At 42.4% G+C, this 19,948-nt stretch overlaps 1 protein-coding gene across 2 annotated transcripts in view; it reads left to right on the forward strand.

Moving 5' to 3' along the window:
- The first annotated feature begins 18,710 nt into the window (after nucleotides 1-18,710).
- The window catches only part of LOC115406291 (chromodomain Y-like protein 2), a 56,281-nt gene continuing 55,043 nt past the window's right edge, over nucleotides 18,711-19,948 (forward strand). For both annotated transcript variants that reach the window (XR_003933526.1, XM_030116242.1), the window contains exon 1: nucleotides 18,711-19,044. Coding sequence is in view for 1 of the 2 variants with exons in the window: in XM_030116242.1 (XP_029972102.1) it covers nucleotides 19,021-19,044 (24 nt within the window). In the remaining variant the exon portion in view is untranslated. The remainder of the gene's footprint in view (nucleotides 19,045-19,948) is intronic.

The raw sequence follows: 19,948 nt of genomic DNA on the forward strand, positions 1-19,948 counted from the left end.
TTTATACCATAAAACTGGAGTGTCATTTAGGCTTTAATTTTTAAAATACATCTGAATTAAAGTCAATTTTATTTTGTATTTGTCAAAAAAAAAAAATATTGAGTCTCTTCACAGATGCTTAAGTTAAGAATGTTTGATTAAAAAGCACCTAACTGAAAAAGACTATATTTCTCCCGCTTTTAAGTGTTTATCATTGAACTTGTGTTGGCACAACTGAAATATTCTGTTTGACTGTGTCAACCTGAGAGTCTTGTTTTACTTGAATGAATGTGAAAGTTCATTATATTTCTTCATTTGGACTGCAGCTTGGCATTCATCTGAACAGCAGAGAAATATGACAGACATATGACATTTAGAGTCTAATTGTGCCCCCCGAAAGCCCCTCATCTACAGGAGAGCCCGATCTTTTAGCAGCCGCTTGGGACAGCCAGCAACATAATGTCCAGAACCAACGCAGTAAAGACAGGCATTCGTGGCCAGACGCTGCCTCCTCTTCTCCTGCGATAACTGGGTCCAGCCAATCTGCACAGGCTCCGGATCTTGAAATGAAGACGACCCCTCCGCTCCCGCTGGCTGAATCGAAGCCGGAACTACGGGTTCCGGGACGCGAAACGCTCGCGCACGCCGGTGTTCTCTGATGCGGTTGTCAATGCTGGTGCACAGAAAAATAAGGCTCTCCAAATCGGGAGATCGCTCTCGGGTGGCCAGTTAGTCCTGCAAATGATCCTGCAGGCCCCGTAACAAGGCACACTGAAGAGCGCTGTTATTCCATCCACTCCCTGCGGCTAAGGTCCGGAATTCAATGATGTACTCGGCCACACTGCGGTTTCCCTGGCGGATTATCGTGAGCCGGTCACCAACATGTCTGCTCCTCACCTGGTAATCAGGATTTTTCTTCATCTCCCCCGTGAAGGCTTGATAGGTCCGACAGGCCGGTAACTGATTCTCCACAAAGCCGTTCCCCATGTCTTCGCCAGGCCGGAAAGAGGCCCGATAAGGTAGGCTATACAGGACCGGTCGGAGGGGTAAGCTAGCGGCTGCAGCTCAAACACCAGCAAAATCTGTGTGAGGAAAGCCTGGCAGGAACCCAGGTCTCCGGAGTATCGCGCCGGTGTGGGTGCATTGGGCTCTCGATGTTGAACCATCATCTGGGGAGCCGAATCCGGGGCCGGGGGGGGCCACAACGAAACCAGCTGGTGGGGAAGACAGTTGGGGGGCGATATCAGAAATCTGGTCGGACAAACGGGAGACCTGGCCAATTATTGTCCCCAGAATCTTGTCGTGTCCTGCCAGCTTCGTAGCCAGGGCCTGCTGAGCCGAGGCTCCCTGATCCCTTCTGGGGTTGCGGTTTGCTGAGCTCATAATGGCTGGATCATACTGTTACGGCCAGTATGGAGGCTCAGACACAGACGGCATGAGGAGGCAGATCTGGAAGAGATGAGTTGTTTGTTTATGGGACCAGAAGTCGGTGAGTCCAGCGGCAGGTCAAATGGTTAATAGAATCGAGGGTGTCCGAGGCGAGGTTCGGAGTTGCAGTCCAGGATCAGAGGTAGGTGTTAGTCTGGGACAGGCGGGCGGCTGGAGAGGCAGGAAGCCACTGGGCGAGGCGGCGAGCAGAGAGGGACTCCAAACTGAGGACGAAGAAAACAAAGTAAGCACGAGTGATAACAGATGCTGAAACGTGCAAGCACACATCACACACTAGAGTAGATGTTACGATCCAGCTCTGACTTCCAGCCAGGGCGCCACTTAAATAGTAACAAGCAGCTGATGAGCTGCTCCCATGCTTCCGTAAACAGCCTCTCCAGCTCCACCCACCTGAAAAACAGAAGAAATCACACAGCGCCCCTAAGAGGACGCTGATGTGCAGGACGTGACAAAACATCGAGATGCAGACTGTTGGATCACTGTGAGGAAATGAAAATAATGTAGACGAAGCAGCTCTTTAGTTTCTGTATCTTCACTTTCAACTTTGTCTCTTGAAAGACACTTTGTTATGCAGAAGTTACAAGAATTTAAAAAACACAGTAACGACCCAGGAAAACACAAGCACAGTAAAACAGTAATAGCACAGTAAAAACACAGCAAAATAATAAACGGCAAACTCTTGGTGATTTAGGAAACATGAGGATTCCACCGGTACTATCTTGTTTTTCAGGCAATCTTAAACATTTTAATATTCTCAAATAATTTGTAAACTGTTTCTCACTTGAAATCCACAACATGCTGTCTTGATACTTTGCCTTAAACATTTTTTTTTAAAAAGCTAAAAAAAAAAAAGATGGAACATAGATTTCAGAGTTTGTGCCACTTGAAAATGTTCTCTGATTGCATCTTCTACCTCATGAAAACTCCTAATTATGTTGCATGAAAGCTGATTAAAAACAACTAGACTTTCGACTAAGTTTATTTGTGTTACTAATTTATTTGTTATAGCATGTGAGGCTGACAATTTTCTGTTTTTTTCTTTTGTTTTGTTTTGTTTTACTAACAATCCTCACCATTTCCATCATGAAAAATGAGCATATAAAATATGAAAGCCTACTATTGAGCTCTTTTTAATGTTCTTATTTCAGTTTAGTTGTTTGAGTAGTACTGCAACATGGTTCTGTTTCCGTTGATTTATTTGTTCGTGATGCTCCACGTATTACCATTCAAACTTAAAGCAGATAGGGTTGTGATGTGAGGGATGCATGATGAGTACACTGAGGCGACGCTGAAGCTTTCACCACCTGTAACTAATGATGGGTTGGAAATAAAGTCAAAAACTCTCCTTTATGCTGATGCTCTTGCGTCAGTTGATCTTCCTTTTCTGGTTCAATAAACTGTCATTTTAAAGAACTGGTCGGCCTCACTGTTTGTTTGGAGAAACTCAATTTATTCTGCTTCAATCACACAGGTGGATTTAATGAATTCATCATTTGAGGAAAAAATGTCTGTAAATATAACACTTCAAATGATCTTTTCCTGTAAAAGTTTGTGACTACAGAGACACAGAAGCCTGAGGGGCTTGTGATTGTTGTTAAGACTTGATTATTACAGAAGACAGGGAACTCTATTGTCTGAATTCCAGCTGCAATTGTGCAGACCTGTGAATCGTGTTATTGATAAATTGATAAATCAATCTCTAAAAAACACTAGATCAAGAGGATGTTTGGGTGATGATTGATCCAAATGTATCCGAGGAAGGGGTTTGTCTGATCATCTAAAAAAATGATGGCCTCTCATTTTTTCAGTCTATGAACACACTGTGAACACGTACTATGTAACAAACTACAATATTAACATCCATCCATCCATCCACACAATTTGAGCTCTTATTTGTTCATTTCTAGTTTAAATTCTGCTGTATAGTTTCTTTTTCGGTGTGGGTGATGATCTGGGAAGCCGAGTTTTGCACGATTTGCAGTCTGTTGATGACTTTGGCAGAGAGTCTGGTGAGGAGGAGATGTGATAAATGAGTGAACAAGGATTTCAGTGCTGGAACTGAACAATGATGGGCGGAGTGTGGAGAAGTCGCATAGGTGGGAGAATGCAGTGCGGGTGATGTTCTGAATATGAGGTGCATAGTGACAACGAGGCTCTTGACTTAGAGCAGAAGAGTACAAGTCCACGATGATGGGTGGAGCTGGGGTGTGTTGTGATTTGGAGCCAATGAGCAGGGCCTTGGTGTTATTTGTTTAGTTTCAGGAGGTTCTTTCTCATCCAGCTCTTAATGTCTCTCCTTGGCTCTGACTCCCTCGTACTATCCATCTGACCTCTATACCCTCTGTCCCTCTCTCTCTCTCTCTCTCTCGCTCTCCCTATCTCTAAAAACACATCCTAGCTAACTACTATCCTAAGCTGAGCATTAGTCCTAATCCTTATTCTAAACCTCACATTACCCTTTATTCTAAACTTAACCTCAGGATCCTGCCGTGTGGAACCAGCTCCCAGTTTGAGTTACTGAAGCCGACACAGTCTCTGCTTTCAAGGCTGGGCTTAAGACTTTTCAGTTTAGTAAAGCTTACTGTTAGGTCTGGTTCAGGCCTCCCTGGACCATTTTCTTAGCGAAGTTGCAATGGGTTAAGACCAGTGGAGGACCTATACTGAGCTTCTCTTCTCTCCTTTCTCACTCCGCATGTTTCACTACTGTGTGTCATTAACCGTTGTCTCTCTTCTAGTCTCTCTCTCCCTCTCTCTTTTGGATCCACAAGGTTCATGATTTAAAGCCTGTGGCCAAAACATGTATAAACGGCAGGCTAATACTCACATTAAAGGACAGAGCTGTGCAGCCAGGTGGTCTGTCCTCTACTGTGCACTCTACTGTGCACTCTGCTGCAGTACCTGTTGACACGCAGTTCAGACTCTGTCCGTCTTGACGAAGCTGACCAGTCAACAAAAGTACCAAATTTGGCTTTGTGTGTGTTGCGTCTGTCGAAAACTGCGACACTTTACCACCCGCAAAAATAGAACCCCTGGTCTGCAACAGTCCTTTCAAGATCCCCATGGTCAGTTGTCTTCCTTATCACCACTGTACTGAACATTTCAGTTTTTTCTGGGCTATCATATTAACAATTGTGCTTTTATTTTTATTATACATTTTGTCTATATTGCAGTTTTCATTTAACTGGTCGCCTCTGAGAAAATCAGGCAGAAACCCACATATAGGCGGAGCATGACCCGGCTTTGCTTTTAATGATACTGGATTTCTTGACTCTTTAGATAGATGGGGTAAAGTTTTTTTTGGCCAAAAATATATTTTAAGGGGTAAAGAGGGACTTTCAAAATAAGGCCTCAGAAACAGCAGAAAAATTGCTCCCAATGGATAACATGCTAAACTGAGGTCAATTCAACCTCCACAAACGTTGAGCTGATGACCAAGGCCCAGTGTCTGTGTGTGTGTGCGTGTGTGTGTGTGTGTGTGTGTGTGTGTGTGTGTGTGTGTGTGTGCGCTCGTGCGTGCGTGTGTGGAGAGGATCTTCTGCTTCCATACCAGCTGATGACCTGAAGAAGTTTGAGCAGGTACAGTAGATCGTGAAACGGGTCAGGCCAAGAATTAACACTTGAGCGAGCCCACAGATGACAGACTGAGTCCTTGATTTGACTTGACTTGGGCAGACATATTCAGTTTTGAGTGTGAGCGAGGACTGACACCAGTTAAGAACAGTGTCACGGAGCCCCATTGTGTTTTTGCAGATGGATCAGTAGAATGTTGTGGTTGACAGTGAGGAAAGCTAAGGAGAGATCAAGAAGGATGAGGGAGGAAGGCGAGCTGGAATCTGCTGCCATCAGTAAAATGTTGGTGACTCTAGTAGATGCTGTATCAATACTGCTGAAACCCAGACTGAAATATTCTGAACTGTTGATGCAGGGTGGTTTAACACAAAAATAACAAAGGTTCTTCGTAAGCTTAGATGCAACAATGGAAGAGGTTGTCAGTAAAACTTTGGAGTAAACCTGGGTTACATGACTCATACGGGCTGAGTCAGTCTCCTCATGGCAGCGTGGGCGCGTGTTTGATTGACGCTGTAACCTTCCTATTTAAGCTAGAACAAACACAGCTTTGTCACTCAGGATGTTTCTGGCGTGTTGTCATATGAATGCAGTTTACAGACACATGAATAGAAGAGCAGTTTTCTTGATGCATTTTTTTTTTCATTGTCGTACGAAGATTTTTGATGTTCAAAAGAAAAATTAGGTACTTATCCATTGCAGAGGTGCTTGCAGACATCGCAGTGGGGTTGTGGCGTCATATAATCCATTTCTTCAGTCTGTATTGTGCAAAATATGTGCGGCCCATATAATATATGGGCCGCACCGCATGGTGGTGCAGTGGTTAGTGCTCTTGCCTCACAGCAAGAAGGTCCTGGGTTCAAATACTGGCCGGGTCTCAGGGCCTTTCTGTGTGGAGTTTGCATGTTCTCCCCGTGTGTGCGTGGGTTCCCTCCGGGTACTCCGGCTTCCTCCCCCAGTCCAAAAACATGCATGGTAGGTTAATTGATCACCCTAAATTGCCCCTAGGTATGAATGTGTGAGTGAATGGTTGTTTGTCTATATATGTCAGCCCTGCGACAGACTGGCGAACTGTCCAGGGTGTACCCCGCCTTCGCCCACAGCAGCTGGGATCGGCTCCAGCCACCCGCGACCCCGAAAGGGATAAAGCGACAGAAAATGAATGAGCATTACTAGAAGTATTTGACAACTCTTAAACAAAATAGTTTGTTATTGACAGAAAATATACTCAAGCCCTATTGTTGTTTTTGGCCATCACTTTTCTTGCTTATATTTACAGCAATCCTTTATTGTGTATCAGTAATGCTGCGAACCTTGTCCACTTTCCAATTCTGTTTGACAATATCCAATAAGAAACGATACAAAAAATATGAACAGCATAATTTGAGATTTGTCAAGAACACCTCTATAGCTCATTGCTTTTTTGCATTAAACAAATAGTATTTCATCCACAGTTTTGATGTCCCAAAGCTTTTTCCCTCAAGCCTGACATTCACCTCCTGTGTTCCTCCCATTTCACATGTATGTCTCATCATTTCTCTCTTAAATGGTGCCACGTTTATAGGAACATCCACTTGTTGGATGAGCATCAGAGTATGTTAATATCTGCCACTCCAGGTGCTGAGTCATTGCCGTGCAATGAGGTTCAATAATGAGTTCTGACTCTGCCTACAGCCCTTGTATTACAGGGTTCAAGAGTGGCAAAGATGCACAAAAACACTTTGCAGTTTGCTTTACCAGTCGAGGCCTAGTGCCGAGGTCAGTGTGATCGTGTTGGGCAGCATCTCTCTAATTGAAAAAACAAAGCCAACAAACCTCAGGATGACATTGCAGTCCCATGTGTTCACAACCAAGGACCAGGCTCTGACCTCCAGAATAGCAAGAACTGTCCCCACAGAGTGGATTTATCAGAGACGAGATGACCACCAGACTTTGGAAGTCAAGAAGACCGGGTGGTCTGAAAATAGTTCTGACCTCAAACCCATTTAACACTTGCGGAATGAGCTGTTAGTGCCAGACTGAGCAACACAGCCACGGTGACTAACTTGGGGCAGACAATTGTTGAAGAAAATGATGCCATCCATTCTGGTGCTCTGGAACTGACCCCTGTTCACTTTTGGCAAAGGTCGAGTTCAGACTGGACCCTTCACCAGGGGAAAAACAGAGACAGAGACTGTTACAAAGATCCACACCATGAGTACACACACAGTTTGGAGTTGCCAATGAGCCTCAGATACATGTTTTGGGAATCTGAGAAGATCCAGAAGTCCCTGGAGAAAATTCAAACTCTGGCCAGAACAGCCAAGCCCAACTCCATTAGACAAGACTGTGGGGTTCTACATCATCCTGTAGCCACTGGTGAAGTCTTTGAGAAAATCAATCAATGCAGAGTGAAGCACTGCAGTGATTACATTTAACTAGTGAAACTGTAAAGTGCCAAATGATGCTAGACAAATATTTAGAGGATTTCAAATCATCAATAAATGAATGTGAAGAGTAACATACAAAAAGCTGATCAATCCAAAAAGTCCACTCCTGGCAGCTGATTTCAATCTGGTACAGAATTCTTCCAAATTATTGGTGAAAAAGAAATTTTTGCTGCGATGTTTGTTTGTTTCGCTGTTAGTTAGAAGGATACTTCTGAAGTACGTCGATAAATTCCAATCTAATTTACTGAAAAGTTGGGCCCTGGGCCAAGGAACAAGTAGAGTTTCGGTGCAGTGAGTACCTTCCTTTGGCAATTTAGCAAGCACATTACATTTTTACTCACAACTGCCTAACCATGACATTTTTTGATCCAGAACTGGATTAGCAAAAAAAAAAAAAAAAAAAAAAGGATAATTGTTTAAGTGGAATAGTCCTTTAGCTGCCATATTAATTATGGTTATTGCTCAGTGAGAGCAAGGGAGGAAGTGAGGTGTTGGGATATGGAGGCACAAAGTTGGCAGAAGAAGGAAGGTTTGAATCAATGGGTACACTGAAGAAATGCCACAGAGGATGTTACTGCTTGAAAGTCAATTTTAGTTTCTCATAATCAGGACGTGTTTTTAACACAGATGTCCGTGATCCAAAAAATGATTTCTGATGGCAGTTTCAGATTAAAAAATAAATGTTTCGTTTTTTAATGAGTGTACATATGAGTGTGATTTTTTTGTTAAGCCTTTACGGATACCAATATATTCACCAATCAACCTAAAAAAAAAAAAAAAAAAAAAAACCTGAAATAGCCCATTTGCAAAATGGTAAAGTCTACTTTTATCCATAATATATTTTGACTGCAAATGACCCTTTGCCAAGGACTGTCAAACTTCCGGTGAGAGTTTGAGTTCATTCTTTTTAGCTCAAGAGGTTTTTTACATATCAGTGTTTTCTTTAAACCCCATTAAATCCAAAATTTATTTTAATTTAGAAGAAAAATGCCAGCAAGAACAAATATGCTTCGTTTAGTTGGTGTTTGCCATTTAGTTTGAGGAACAAATTAGGTATATTTTTATTTTCAATGTCACTTCTTGATGTGATAATTAAACATATTCAATAATATTAAAGGTTTTACTAATGTTTTATTGTCTTTTTTTCATCTGTTTTAAGACAATCCACCAGAGGCAGGCCCACTGCAAATGACAGAAAATAACATCTGTCTGACAAGTGAAAAAAAAGCTTTAATTTCCCTTTTTCAGAAATGTTCTGTCCTTGCATGAGCAGAGCTTTGCCAAAAACAGAGAACAGCAAGTCACAGATCATTTGTTGACGAGAATGATTCGAGAATGATTTTTTTTTCTCTGAGATTCTCTGAAACTGTCAAAAACAAACTAAATCTGCTATTCTTTGTTCCCTGTAATACAAAAAGAAATGTATAGCTTTTGTATTTTCAAGATGCAAAATGTTTTAATATTTTAACTTATATCAAATTAAAAATAGAATAGAAACAGCCTTTACGACCTTAAGTTGAATAACTGATAGCATGCTTTTCAGCGTAGTCCTTCTTTTTGTTGAGTTGAAATCCAAAAGTTATCGCTGCACTGGCCCCATCAGAAAAAAACTGCTCCTCTTCCAGTTGCGAGTTTCGGCTCTTTCCATTAATCTGCAATTGGATCCCAAAGATTCACAACAGGCTACTCTGAATCAGTTCAAAGTCTTCTTGTCATCTTTTCTTGTGGGCTATGTAAATTTGTCTTCTTGAGAGAACCATAACCTATCCCCGAGAAAGTGAACTGTGCCACCTGATCCGGATGTTTCACTCTTAATATAATCTTTTTTTCTTTTTCTTTTTTTTTTTGTGTACATGGAAAGCATCTTGCATCAGAGGACAAAAGCAGACACATGCTTTAACAGTCTCCCTCGATGTTACCATGGTATTCTTCTCTCTGAAAGTGCTTTGCTTTATCGTGAACATCATATTGTTTGTATTTGGGCCAACAATTAGCTGCATCTATAACAGTCTTCAACAAGCCTGTATGTGCGGTCCTGGCACTATGCGTCTGACATGGTGCTGTGCAGCACAGGGATCCTCAGATTATTGATGGGGAGGAAGGTGGACTCTGTTGGAGCAGTCTTGGAGAGGAGGATGAGGGCTCTAATGCAGGGTATCTTGAGGAACCCCAAAAATCCACTGCACGACACAGTCACAGCGCAAAAGAGTGACCGGAGTAACAGGCTCCTGTCATTGCACTGCAGAACTGAGCGCTTTAAGAGGTCGTTCATCCCCTCGGCAATCAGGCTGTTTAACAGATGTGTCTGAATTGAACTGAGTACAATATGAGCACTTTATTGATAGTAACTTTTATTTTATTTATTGTACTGTTGTTATTTTCCGTGCGAATGATTTATGCGTTTGCTGCTGGACACCTGAATTTCTCCCTTGGGAGATTGATAAAGTTTCTATCTATCTATCTATCTATCTATCTATCTATCTATCTATCTATTACCGAGGTTTTGCAAATGATCTGCTCATCATCAAGCTGTGCAGAATGTGTTGTAAGAGGGAAACATCTAAAACATGTTGGACCGGAATTGAGAAACACTGAGTTACAGTGCTCTTTCTGATCTACTGATCTATCCAGTCTCGAATCTTGAAGATTAAAAGAATGATTTCAACTTGTAGCTGTCACTGACTGTTGCGAATAGCTTCTTTACCTACTTCGAGTCACACCAAAAAAACCCATAATAATGGTTGAATTATGAAATAAATCACAAAAGCAGCCTTGACTTAAAGCTCGTGTCCAGAGTTTTGAAAGAATGAGAGGTTTTTAATCCAACATCTCGAGGTTCCGCTCTCCCTCTGCTTTAGTGAGCTACCAAGCCACGCCCCTTTAATTGTGCACACGCATTACCCATGGGGTCAAAATGAGAGCCTCCGAGTCCGCAAACATCCTACATGTTTAGCTGTTTACGGTGGATGTTCAGCAGACAGTGGATATATCCGAGGTAAGCAGGGCGGATGCTGCATAGTTAACTCACCTCTGCCTGGGCGAGTGCGCGTGCTCTCTGGCTGCGCGCACACGTTGATTGACAGCATGACAAAGCGGAAGCTCGAAATCTATTGGCTGAAGCTGACCGGCGCTTTTTCGGATAACATGGGGGTCTATGAGATGAAGGCGGGGCTCATAAATACATTTTTATATTGCTTTATGCTAATATTATATTGTACTATCGAACCAGACTGACACATTTAAGCTCTGTTGAAAAATGATACATACGTTGGAAACGAACGGAAACTCCGGACACGAGCTTTAAGGAGTTTTTCAACTTGAAAGTTGCAGTGCCGGTCGGGCAATTTGTATTGCTTGGGGAGAATTTGAGAGGATGTAATGCAATGCGTGCTCCCGCTGGCCTGAATTGCTTAGCTTTCGTTTTGTCCGCCATTACTCCGCCAGATGCTCAGCGAGCAACAACTGAGCTGTATTGAGGATGGATCTTCCAGAAAGTAAGAAAACACCGGCTTCTAGCACTGCCACAACTCCAGCACAGACCCCACGCAGGCAAAAGAAACTTAAATTTTACTCGAACGCTACTAAAAGAGCGAGGAAGGAGCACCCTCTTCCGTGCAGTTACGCCCAAGGCTGCAGGGGGCACTGTTTCGCATGAAACGTGCAAACTCCTTAATGCACCTTTAATGTGTTGACTGTCTTTAATCACCAACTTTTTACACAAACTGTCTTTTCAGACAAGAATACAGTATGTGTGTGAAACAGGGCATTAAGGACTTTAGTTTTTTTCGGGTCGATTTATCTGTCAAAGTCGAGGTGGAGGCGACAGGTCATGGTGACGTCCTCACACTGACAGCGGGGGAACAACACGGACACACAGCTGCCCAGCAGTGAGCAACTTGTATTAAAGTTCACTGCAACGTAACAAAGTACACTTACAAGACACAAGCATCAACAGGCCTTCTCAGACATTTTGACCCGAACAAAACAAAGGCTAACACCTTGAGTGTTCGTTTATATTTAAGTGCACGACAAAAAGTGCAAAAAGCTTGGGGCAGTGGCAACCAAGACGCACACTATGTGTGTCTGCATCATGTTTTGAAAGAAAAAGAAAAAAAGAGTTGTCTTAATGAAATAAATAACAAAATAGTCAAAACCCAAGATACTTAAATTCCTCCACTTTGGCTATAGTCTCTCCACCGACCTGGAGGGGGCAGACCACCCTCTTCTGGTCAAGGACCATGACCTCGGATTTGGAGGTGCTGATCCTCATCCCTGTCGCTTCACCGCTCCAGCGAACCCCCTCTGGCCCCTGGCTGCACCTAGAAATTTTGTCCATAAAGACTATGAACAGAACTGGTGACAAAGTACAGCCCCCGTTCAAAGTGAACAGGGTCTTGTTCACGAGTTGGGGACGGATGGAGCATGACAGGCGGATCGGTGCAGCGTCTGCAGTGATGCGGTCGTTGTATTGGTCCGTCATGGCGAATAAGGAGCTGAGCTGAAAGGCGAAGCTCTCGATTTACCGGTCAATCTACATTCCCACCCTCACCTATGGTCATGAGATTTGGGTCATGACCGAAAGGACAAGATCCCAGATACAAGCGGCTGAAATGAGCTTCCTCCATATGGTGGCTGGGCTGAGAGATAGAGTGAGGAGCTCAGTCACCAGGGAGGAGCTCGGAGTCGAGCCGCTACTCCTCCACATCAAGAGGAGCCAGCTGAGGTGGCTCGGGCACCTCTTTAGGATGCCTCCTGGACGCCTCCCTGGGAAGTGTTCTGGGCATGTTCCCGGAGACCCCGGGGAAGACACCTCAAAAATAAACTGAACTGGACTGATAAAACCCACGTTCTGTATGGGGAGATCCAGAGACACCTCCACCTGCTGACAAACTGAGGTCCCTCGGAGTGTGCAGGGCTCTTCTCGGGACTTTTTCTGACTCCTGTCTTCTACACTGTGGCCTGCTGGAGTGGGGAATGGACCAGGACAGGAAGGGTGTCAGTGAACTGATCAGTGGAGGAGGTCCTGTCCTGGACGCCCCACTAGACTCCATAGAGGAGGTGGTTTGAGAGGAAGATGTGAACCAAGCTGATATCCATTATGGACAAAACCTCTCATCCCCTGCATTACATGGTGGGCTCTCTGAGCTGTTCTTTCAGCAGCAGACTGAAACACCCACGGTGTAAAAAAATGCGTTATTGCATGTTGTTCATCCTCACTGTCATCAGACTGTTACACCTTGTAGTTTTTATTGTAGGTTTTCTGTCTTTCATGGATAGGATATAGGGATACAGGGTATATTGTATATTTTGCTTGATATCTGTCCTTTGTTTCTGTAACAAGTGAATTTCCCTGTTGTGGCATTACGAACGTGAAACTAATCTAATCTTTTTCCTCGAAAGCTGTTCTTATTCTCAATGTCCGGTACACAAGCGTTCTAGAAAGCTACAGTCACTGTCAGGCTTTTTCAAAGTTGTCAGTATTCCTCGAACATTCAGGACATTTAATTTCAAAAAGTGATGGCTGTAGCAGACATTAAACTAGGGGCAAAGATTCAATGGAGGCACCTGGCGCCCCCCATAATCCGATTGCCCGTTCCTTGTGCCTCTACAATTGGCATTGATTTTTAAAAATTGTCATTCGTTGTATGGAGCTTGTTCTTGTCATTGTACAATAAGAAAGAAAAAAAACTCAAACCTGAAGGTGATATGAAACAGAAGGGTTCCATTAGACTCATACAATCAAATATATATAGTATTTTTTATCATTTCTGCATTTCTGACCACGAGTAACCACAATAATTCACATCATTTATAAATTTGAAATCAACCCACAAAATCACCAATTTAAAGCACAACACTGGTTTTATCTGAAGCTTGAAACTTAATTGGAGGAGATTCACACCAGAAAACACTCACATATGTGGAAATTGAACCATCCAACATTTTAAAGATGAGATGCTGAAGGGAAGGCCAGTCCCCCAGTCTCTTTTCTTGGAGTCAGTTTCTATCCTGTGATCAAGGATTCAAGGATACATTTTGAATCAAACATTACACTATTCAAATGCAGTCTTCTCTCACTTGAACAAATAACTCAAGATGAAGAAATATGCTAACCGATCAATGAAACTGTGTATTTTCACTAGTGGATTAAATAACATTGAGGGACATCACTGACGTCTTTCATTTTTATCACTTTCAAGCCACTCAACAAGTTAAACTCTGGGTTTCTTCGATGAGCCCCCCCCCCCCCCCCCCCCCCCCTCCCCCCCTCACAAAAAACAAAAAAAATCTATATGTAACTGCGCCTGATTGTTACCGTTATCTTTGTGGCCAGCTTGTAGCTGTTTAGATGTTCTGTTGATACTTTTTGAACTGTTTGAGCTTAACTTTAGTTCAGTCTGCCTCATATCTGTGGCGGCCGGACAGTTGGCCATGATCCCAGAGACCGTAAACTTCTAACTCTAATAGCAGCTGTCACCCGAATGTCAGGTCTTCTGAAAATGGGCTTGAAGCCTTTATCTTCCCATACTTGACAGTTTTTGTCTCCGTCCCTTCAGGGAATTGAATTGTTTTATTTTTCTTGTTCCTGTTGTGCACACACAACGATAAACAGATTAAAGATTGCTTTTCTCTGTTTCACAAGCCACATGAAGGTCACATGATTGAAAGCGCAAGCAAAACTAAATAAAGGAAACAACCTGCTCTTTTCAAACAACAATTTTAGCTCTTTTCACACCTGCTATTCTATGAAAAATCCCACATACAGAACCGTTAAAAAATGTTTTTCAATTTTGATTACTTTCAGTGTTCCTGTCAGGCATAGTGCAGTCAGTGTGAGTTCAAAGCAGCACTCGGCCAACAGTTACCTGATTTTCTGGTTTAATTTGTCAGAAAATGTGACGTGATTTTCACAACCATCCATGCTTGAGAGTTAATTCCATGTGAGCAGTAGTTATCTATTGTGTCTTTACTGAACACACCTATTTAACATTCCAAGTAGCTTTGGCTAACATATGTGAACACTCGGGTTCAATTTAACAGCCGACAACATATCTCTGTTTGTAGTACAGTGAAACAATTTTTTGAAAACTCTCAGAAACTTCACACACATCTCCTGAATGTGGTAACAGTCCCTAATTTTTTCCAATAAAAAGTAGTTCATTAAAATGTTTATCCCTCGATATTTAGAATCAGCCATTTGTGATCATAACCCTTCTTATAATGTCATTAGTTAAAACAGATGGTGCTTTTCAGAATGTTAATTTATCTTTTTTTTAATCAATGGACGGGGTTCATTAGTGTGTATCAAACTCACCATGGATTGCAGCTGACTGAAAACACTTCCACTCACCCTTTTGATCTGACCTATGACAGCTTTGCAATGCAGGAAAATACAAAAGGTCTTTTGTCCAGTTTGGTTCAGCAGGTTTTTTTTTATCACTGCAAAAACATGAGTGTAACACATCAACTCTGGAAGAGAAACTTCCACTTTACCACTTGGTATATACACAGTAAATAGCAAGTAAATCAAAGATTCTTCTACTTCTGCCAATGGATCCATTTCAACCTTCTAGTTCACATACGCTGATAAATCCTTGACAGTTTGCTTTATTATCGTGTTCAAGGCCACGGGGAGCTAGAGTCAGTCAGCTAACTCTAACTAAGGGTGAAGACAGTTTAAGTCCGGAAAAAAGCTGACACAATCTCTCACAGCCACCTATGAACAATTTACATTCATCGCTTAACCTCTGTGCATTCTTGAGGTGTTGAAAAAAAAAAAAAAACACTGACACATAAGCAAGCTAGAAAGAAAACAGTGTTCACCACTGCAGCACCTCGCGGCCCACACAGGCAGGTAATTTCCAAAAACATGAAATTGTCTATGAAGCTGTTTTGTAGTGGTCAGCAGCTTAGTTTGTTTCCTGAGCAACATTTTAGTCAGAAACTCTTGCTTGTTTAACATTTCACATATACTGAACACACAAAAGAAGCTCATAATTGAACTTATATACACATGAGGGCAGCCTTCAGTTTTAACTGTACTTCTAAAGGTCTCAATACTTCAATGTTAAATCAATTATCTAAAAGCTTTCAATTACTTTGAATGTAAATATTAGGTGGTACCTTGATTCTGAAATGCCTGCAGCAGCTTTTTTGCTGATTAAAATGTTTACATTTTTCTATGACTACAAAGGATACCATTGACATTACAGCTAAAGATAAAAATCGCGACTAATTGCAGAATTAGGATTAGCGATTGGCTCAAAACAAAAGAAATTAGAGGCAAAACTTAAACCTTGTTGTGCGTTTGTTACTTTAAAGTTAATAAAGGTGTTTAGTTGTCTCAACTCTTACACGCATCTCAACTTTCAAATGTTGGATGTTTCAATTTCCTCATTTCTGAGTGTTTTTAAATGTGAAACTGTAATAAATGCTCCACTTAAGTTAAAAGAGTCAGAATAAACCATTTTTTTAGCGTTAAATTTGTCGTTTTGTGTTGATTACAAGTTAGTTCACAAGTTGTGCAATTACTCACTCAACTGACACCTCTAATACATATATTGATTTTAATTTCCTAATCAAGCTACCACTTCCAGTACGCTGACAATCGTTGATATGCTTCTTGAGATTCACCCCTGGGATTTTTTTAACAACTGCTTCCTTACAATCACTCTGGCCTGAAGAGCCCTCCACTGATTCTCAGTAGGATTCAGGTTTGGACTGTAGATGCTCCAAAGTTAACTGTTTCTTCACCACATTGCCATTATGAGTTGGACCCTTCACTGAAGAGTCCAGTGCTGCCAAACCCAAAACATGTTTTTCACAATCCACAAGGAAAACATCAGGGCTGAAGTCCTCTGTCTTCTCAATGCTCTGATTCTTGTCCAACAGTTTGATAGAAGCAGTGTCTTTAAAGTACCCAAATACAATCACATCCCATACTCTGCTGACAGTTTTTGGGGCTCAATTTCTCTTTCCCAAACCGAACCACATCACTGTGTCTAAGCCCCTCAATTTTTGCCTTATTTAACCACAGAATCGTTAATGAAATGTTTTCTTGACAGTTCACTCGAGCTCTTGCATAGTGGAGGCTCTTTTTAGTGTGCTGACATGAGGAAAGGAAGGTTTTCATGGCCAATATGACGGCGGTGTCCTTCAGACTGTCAGGCATGAAGAATGTGATGTTGGTACCACGTTTCAAGATTCATCAGCATGGCCTTGGTGGTGATCTTTGGATTATCTCTTGGCCTCAAACACACATCTTTCTCTTCAGGCTCTCTATCAAGACCTTCCAAAATTTTCTCAGTGGCTTTTCCCAATGCTTTTCACTGTGTCCACTTGACCTCAAACACTTGTATGACTTTACAGACTTTCCTATCTTGACAACAGCCCTGACAGTCAACCGAAGGAGATCATTTTAAATAACTTTAACTTTAAAAATCTGGTAACTGACTCGAAGCTGGCAAAAGAAATAATCATTCTCAGTTTACACTCGATTGAACAGCTCCGGAAAGAAAAAAAATAATTTAGAAGTTCACTTTGTCCATTTTCGAACTGAAGTTATTACAGGGGGGATTAAAATGTTGGAAGAAAGCTAAGATTGACTGCAATCCTGACCAAGATACGAGCCGTACTGAAGACCGATTAAATATATGTGTCAATCAGTCTTTATTAATCACTTATTTTATGACTTGTTTCATAATTATCTTGGATTATCTTTCCACAGTTGAAAGGAAAGTGTACATTGCTGATGCCCCTTGGGAAAAGTACTTCACTGCATTTGACCCGCATCCTATTCATGGTTAACATTACAGATGCAGTAGAGGGAGGCCTGGGAAGTCATTGGTTTTAAGGGTTCTGCTCCACAGACATGACATTAGTGGGATACACACCTGCAAACTTTTGATCTGTCTGCTTGGCTAACCTCTCCGCCACCACTCCAACCAGATTGCTAAGTTCAAAAGTAAAAATCCTCCAACTTCCACACACTCAGAGCAGAATAGCTGCAACGGACTGCTTCAAACGCCAAATGCTGTTGCAGTGAAATAAAATGATGCACATTTAAAATAGTCATTTACATATTATACAATATTTCCTACATGATGCTGTCTTAGTTTTGCAGTTTTTGAGGTAGAATATAATTTGTGATTGTGGGTTAATTTTTCTATTTCACTACTGTTAATTCAAGCAAAAATGTATATTTTTCAAGTGATGGCAATAATATGATTATACACAAGTTAGAGACAGGGTATAATGCAGGGGTTGGCAACCTTTTTGAATGAGTGTGTCCCATCATCAGTTGGCCAAAACAAAATTTATTAAAGACACAAAATACAAAAACATGTCCAGCACAGCTGAGATTTTATCCCAAAAATTATGGCCAGGTTGGGCCATATTTTAAACATAATCTACTGTTCCACACAGTGGATTACAACATAAGCACAGAGCCTATTTCAAACTGATTGGTTACTCATTTAACACATATTGCACAAAGAAGAAATAAAAAACTAATAATAGCCAGGGACTAAAGTCTATGAAATGTCCAGTTATTGAGAATACAAAACCAGCATAAGCAGAGATTGCATAAAAAGCCAGTTCAATTTATAAAAGCTGATTTTTAATTATTTGAAATTTGCCAATGAACTACTGACTATACCAACTGTGGGCCTCATCATGCCTGAGGTTTCCTCACCCTGGTCCATAGTTCAGCCATTTATTGTAAGTAATCTCAAGTCAAGTATATTTCCATCCATTAATCCATCCATCTTATTTATCACTTTAACCAGAAGTAACAGAAGCTACCATGAAAATCCACTTTATATTGACATTGAAGGCGTTCTTTTTGCAATAGTAGTTTGTTTTATGTTAAAATATAGACATTTCCATCACATTGCTACAAATAAAAACTTTTTTTTGATAAGTTTAAATCTAACAGAAGGATAAAATGCCTTGTTTCTATCTGTGTGCCTGTGAAGAGCTGCTTTCATTTAATAGGCCTGATTTTCAATTATATGCCTCCACCAGTGTGCCAAGGATTATGCCAACTGTGGCCCTGGTGCCTGAGGTACCCTCCCCTCGGTAGTGTCACCATTGGTTAGAAGCAGTTCCAGGTCATTTGTTGAGGATGTTCCAACATTAAAGTGAGTGACAGTTCCGTGAGCAGGTAGAGTTGATTATATCTGGCTCAGCTGGTGTGAGTAAACAAACAGATCCTCTCCCGTTGACTAGTTGGGCTGTTGGGCTGCACCAGAGCCGAGGGGAGCGGAGAGGAGCGGAGCGGAGCGGGCAGGGCGCATGCAGACCATCAGGCTGTGTGCTTTCCGAGCCGGGGACTAATTTCCAGCCCCGCACTTGGGTCTGGGTAAACAGCACCGCCCCGGTGCTTGTTTGTTATAAGTGTGGAGCGATCCATCGCGGAGCGCCGGGCTCGATTGACACTGTCTGCTGATCTGCTTGCTGCGGATTGCTCTGAATAACAAGGCTGCTCGCTAATTCCCGTCCGCCGGGGCTTCCTCCGAAACACCGCCGGAGTACGGTCCAAAAACAGCCAGCGAGGCAGGCAGCGACGCCGCGCCGCCGGGCTCCGCACCTCACCATGGCTTCGGGAGACCTTTACGAGGTAGGATAGAACCCCGTCCGAGCAAAATGACATGTAATATTGACGAATAATGGAATTAGGAAGTAAAGGGAAGGGCGTCGCGCATGTAAAAAGCGGTGTCCTGAGCCCTTTAACAGGCGAAACTAACCACCTCTCCGGACCCGGGCGGCTCGATTCACGCTCCGACTTTGTGTCGCTTCTGCCCGACTTTGACAATAATGAGTTTGCGGCCGCGGCGGAGAGATGGGGTGTAATTTACGGGTCGAACTCCTTCAGTCTGACGCCGAGTTGAAAGTCGTGGTAAAGTGACAGCAGCGCGCAGCGGACGGGCATGGTGAATAGCTCCAGACGGAGTGATGGGCTCCGGAGGTGCGCCGACACGCCGAGGGACATCCACTCATCACGGGCTTTCTACGGCCGGGACACTGTTCCACGAGGCGACAGTTTATTTCTGACAGGCGGCGGAAACAAGTGTGTGTTTTTGCATTTGCATTCTCTGTGGTTTTGTGAAAAAAAAAAAAAAAAGAGAAAAGAGAAAACGGGACTCCCACAGCGTTGGGCGTAAAAGTTACCCAAATGAGTGGCAGGAAGGTCACGCTGCCCTCAGACGCACCATCACTCAGGAACCGGGGCCAGATACACCGAGGCTCAGTTCCTAAATCAGCTTTATCTGAACAGCCACTTAGTGTCAGTGTGCCAGTGTGGGAGGATGAGCCCACTCTCACACAGCCTGAACTTCTTCATGCCCCCCAACTTTGTCTCGCAAGTGATTTATAGATGAATGCAGAGTTTTCAAAAACATCATTATTATGACTGATTAAACACAAATTAGATCCACGTCTTCTCATCTTGTCATACTCAGCAACTGTTGTCACACTTCTAGTTTTGCATCAAAGTTAATTTAGCAGATTTAATCTGTTTAAAT

The sequence above is a fragment of the Salarias fasciatus genome, chromosome 1, assembly GCF_902148845.1.
Source record: "Salarias fasciatus chromosome 1, fSalaFa1.1, whole genome shotgun sequence".
NCBI lineage: Eukaryota > Metazoa > Chordata > Actinopteri > Blenniiformes > Blenniidae > Salarias > Salarias fasciatus.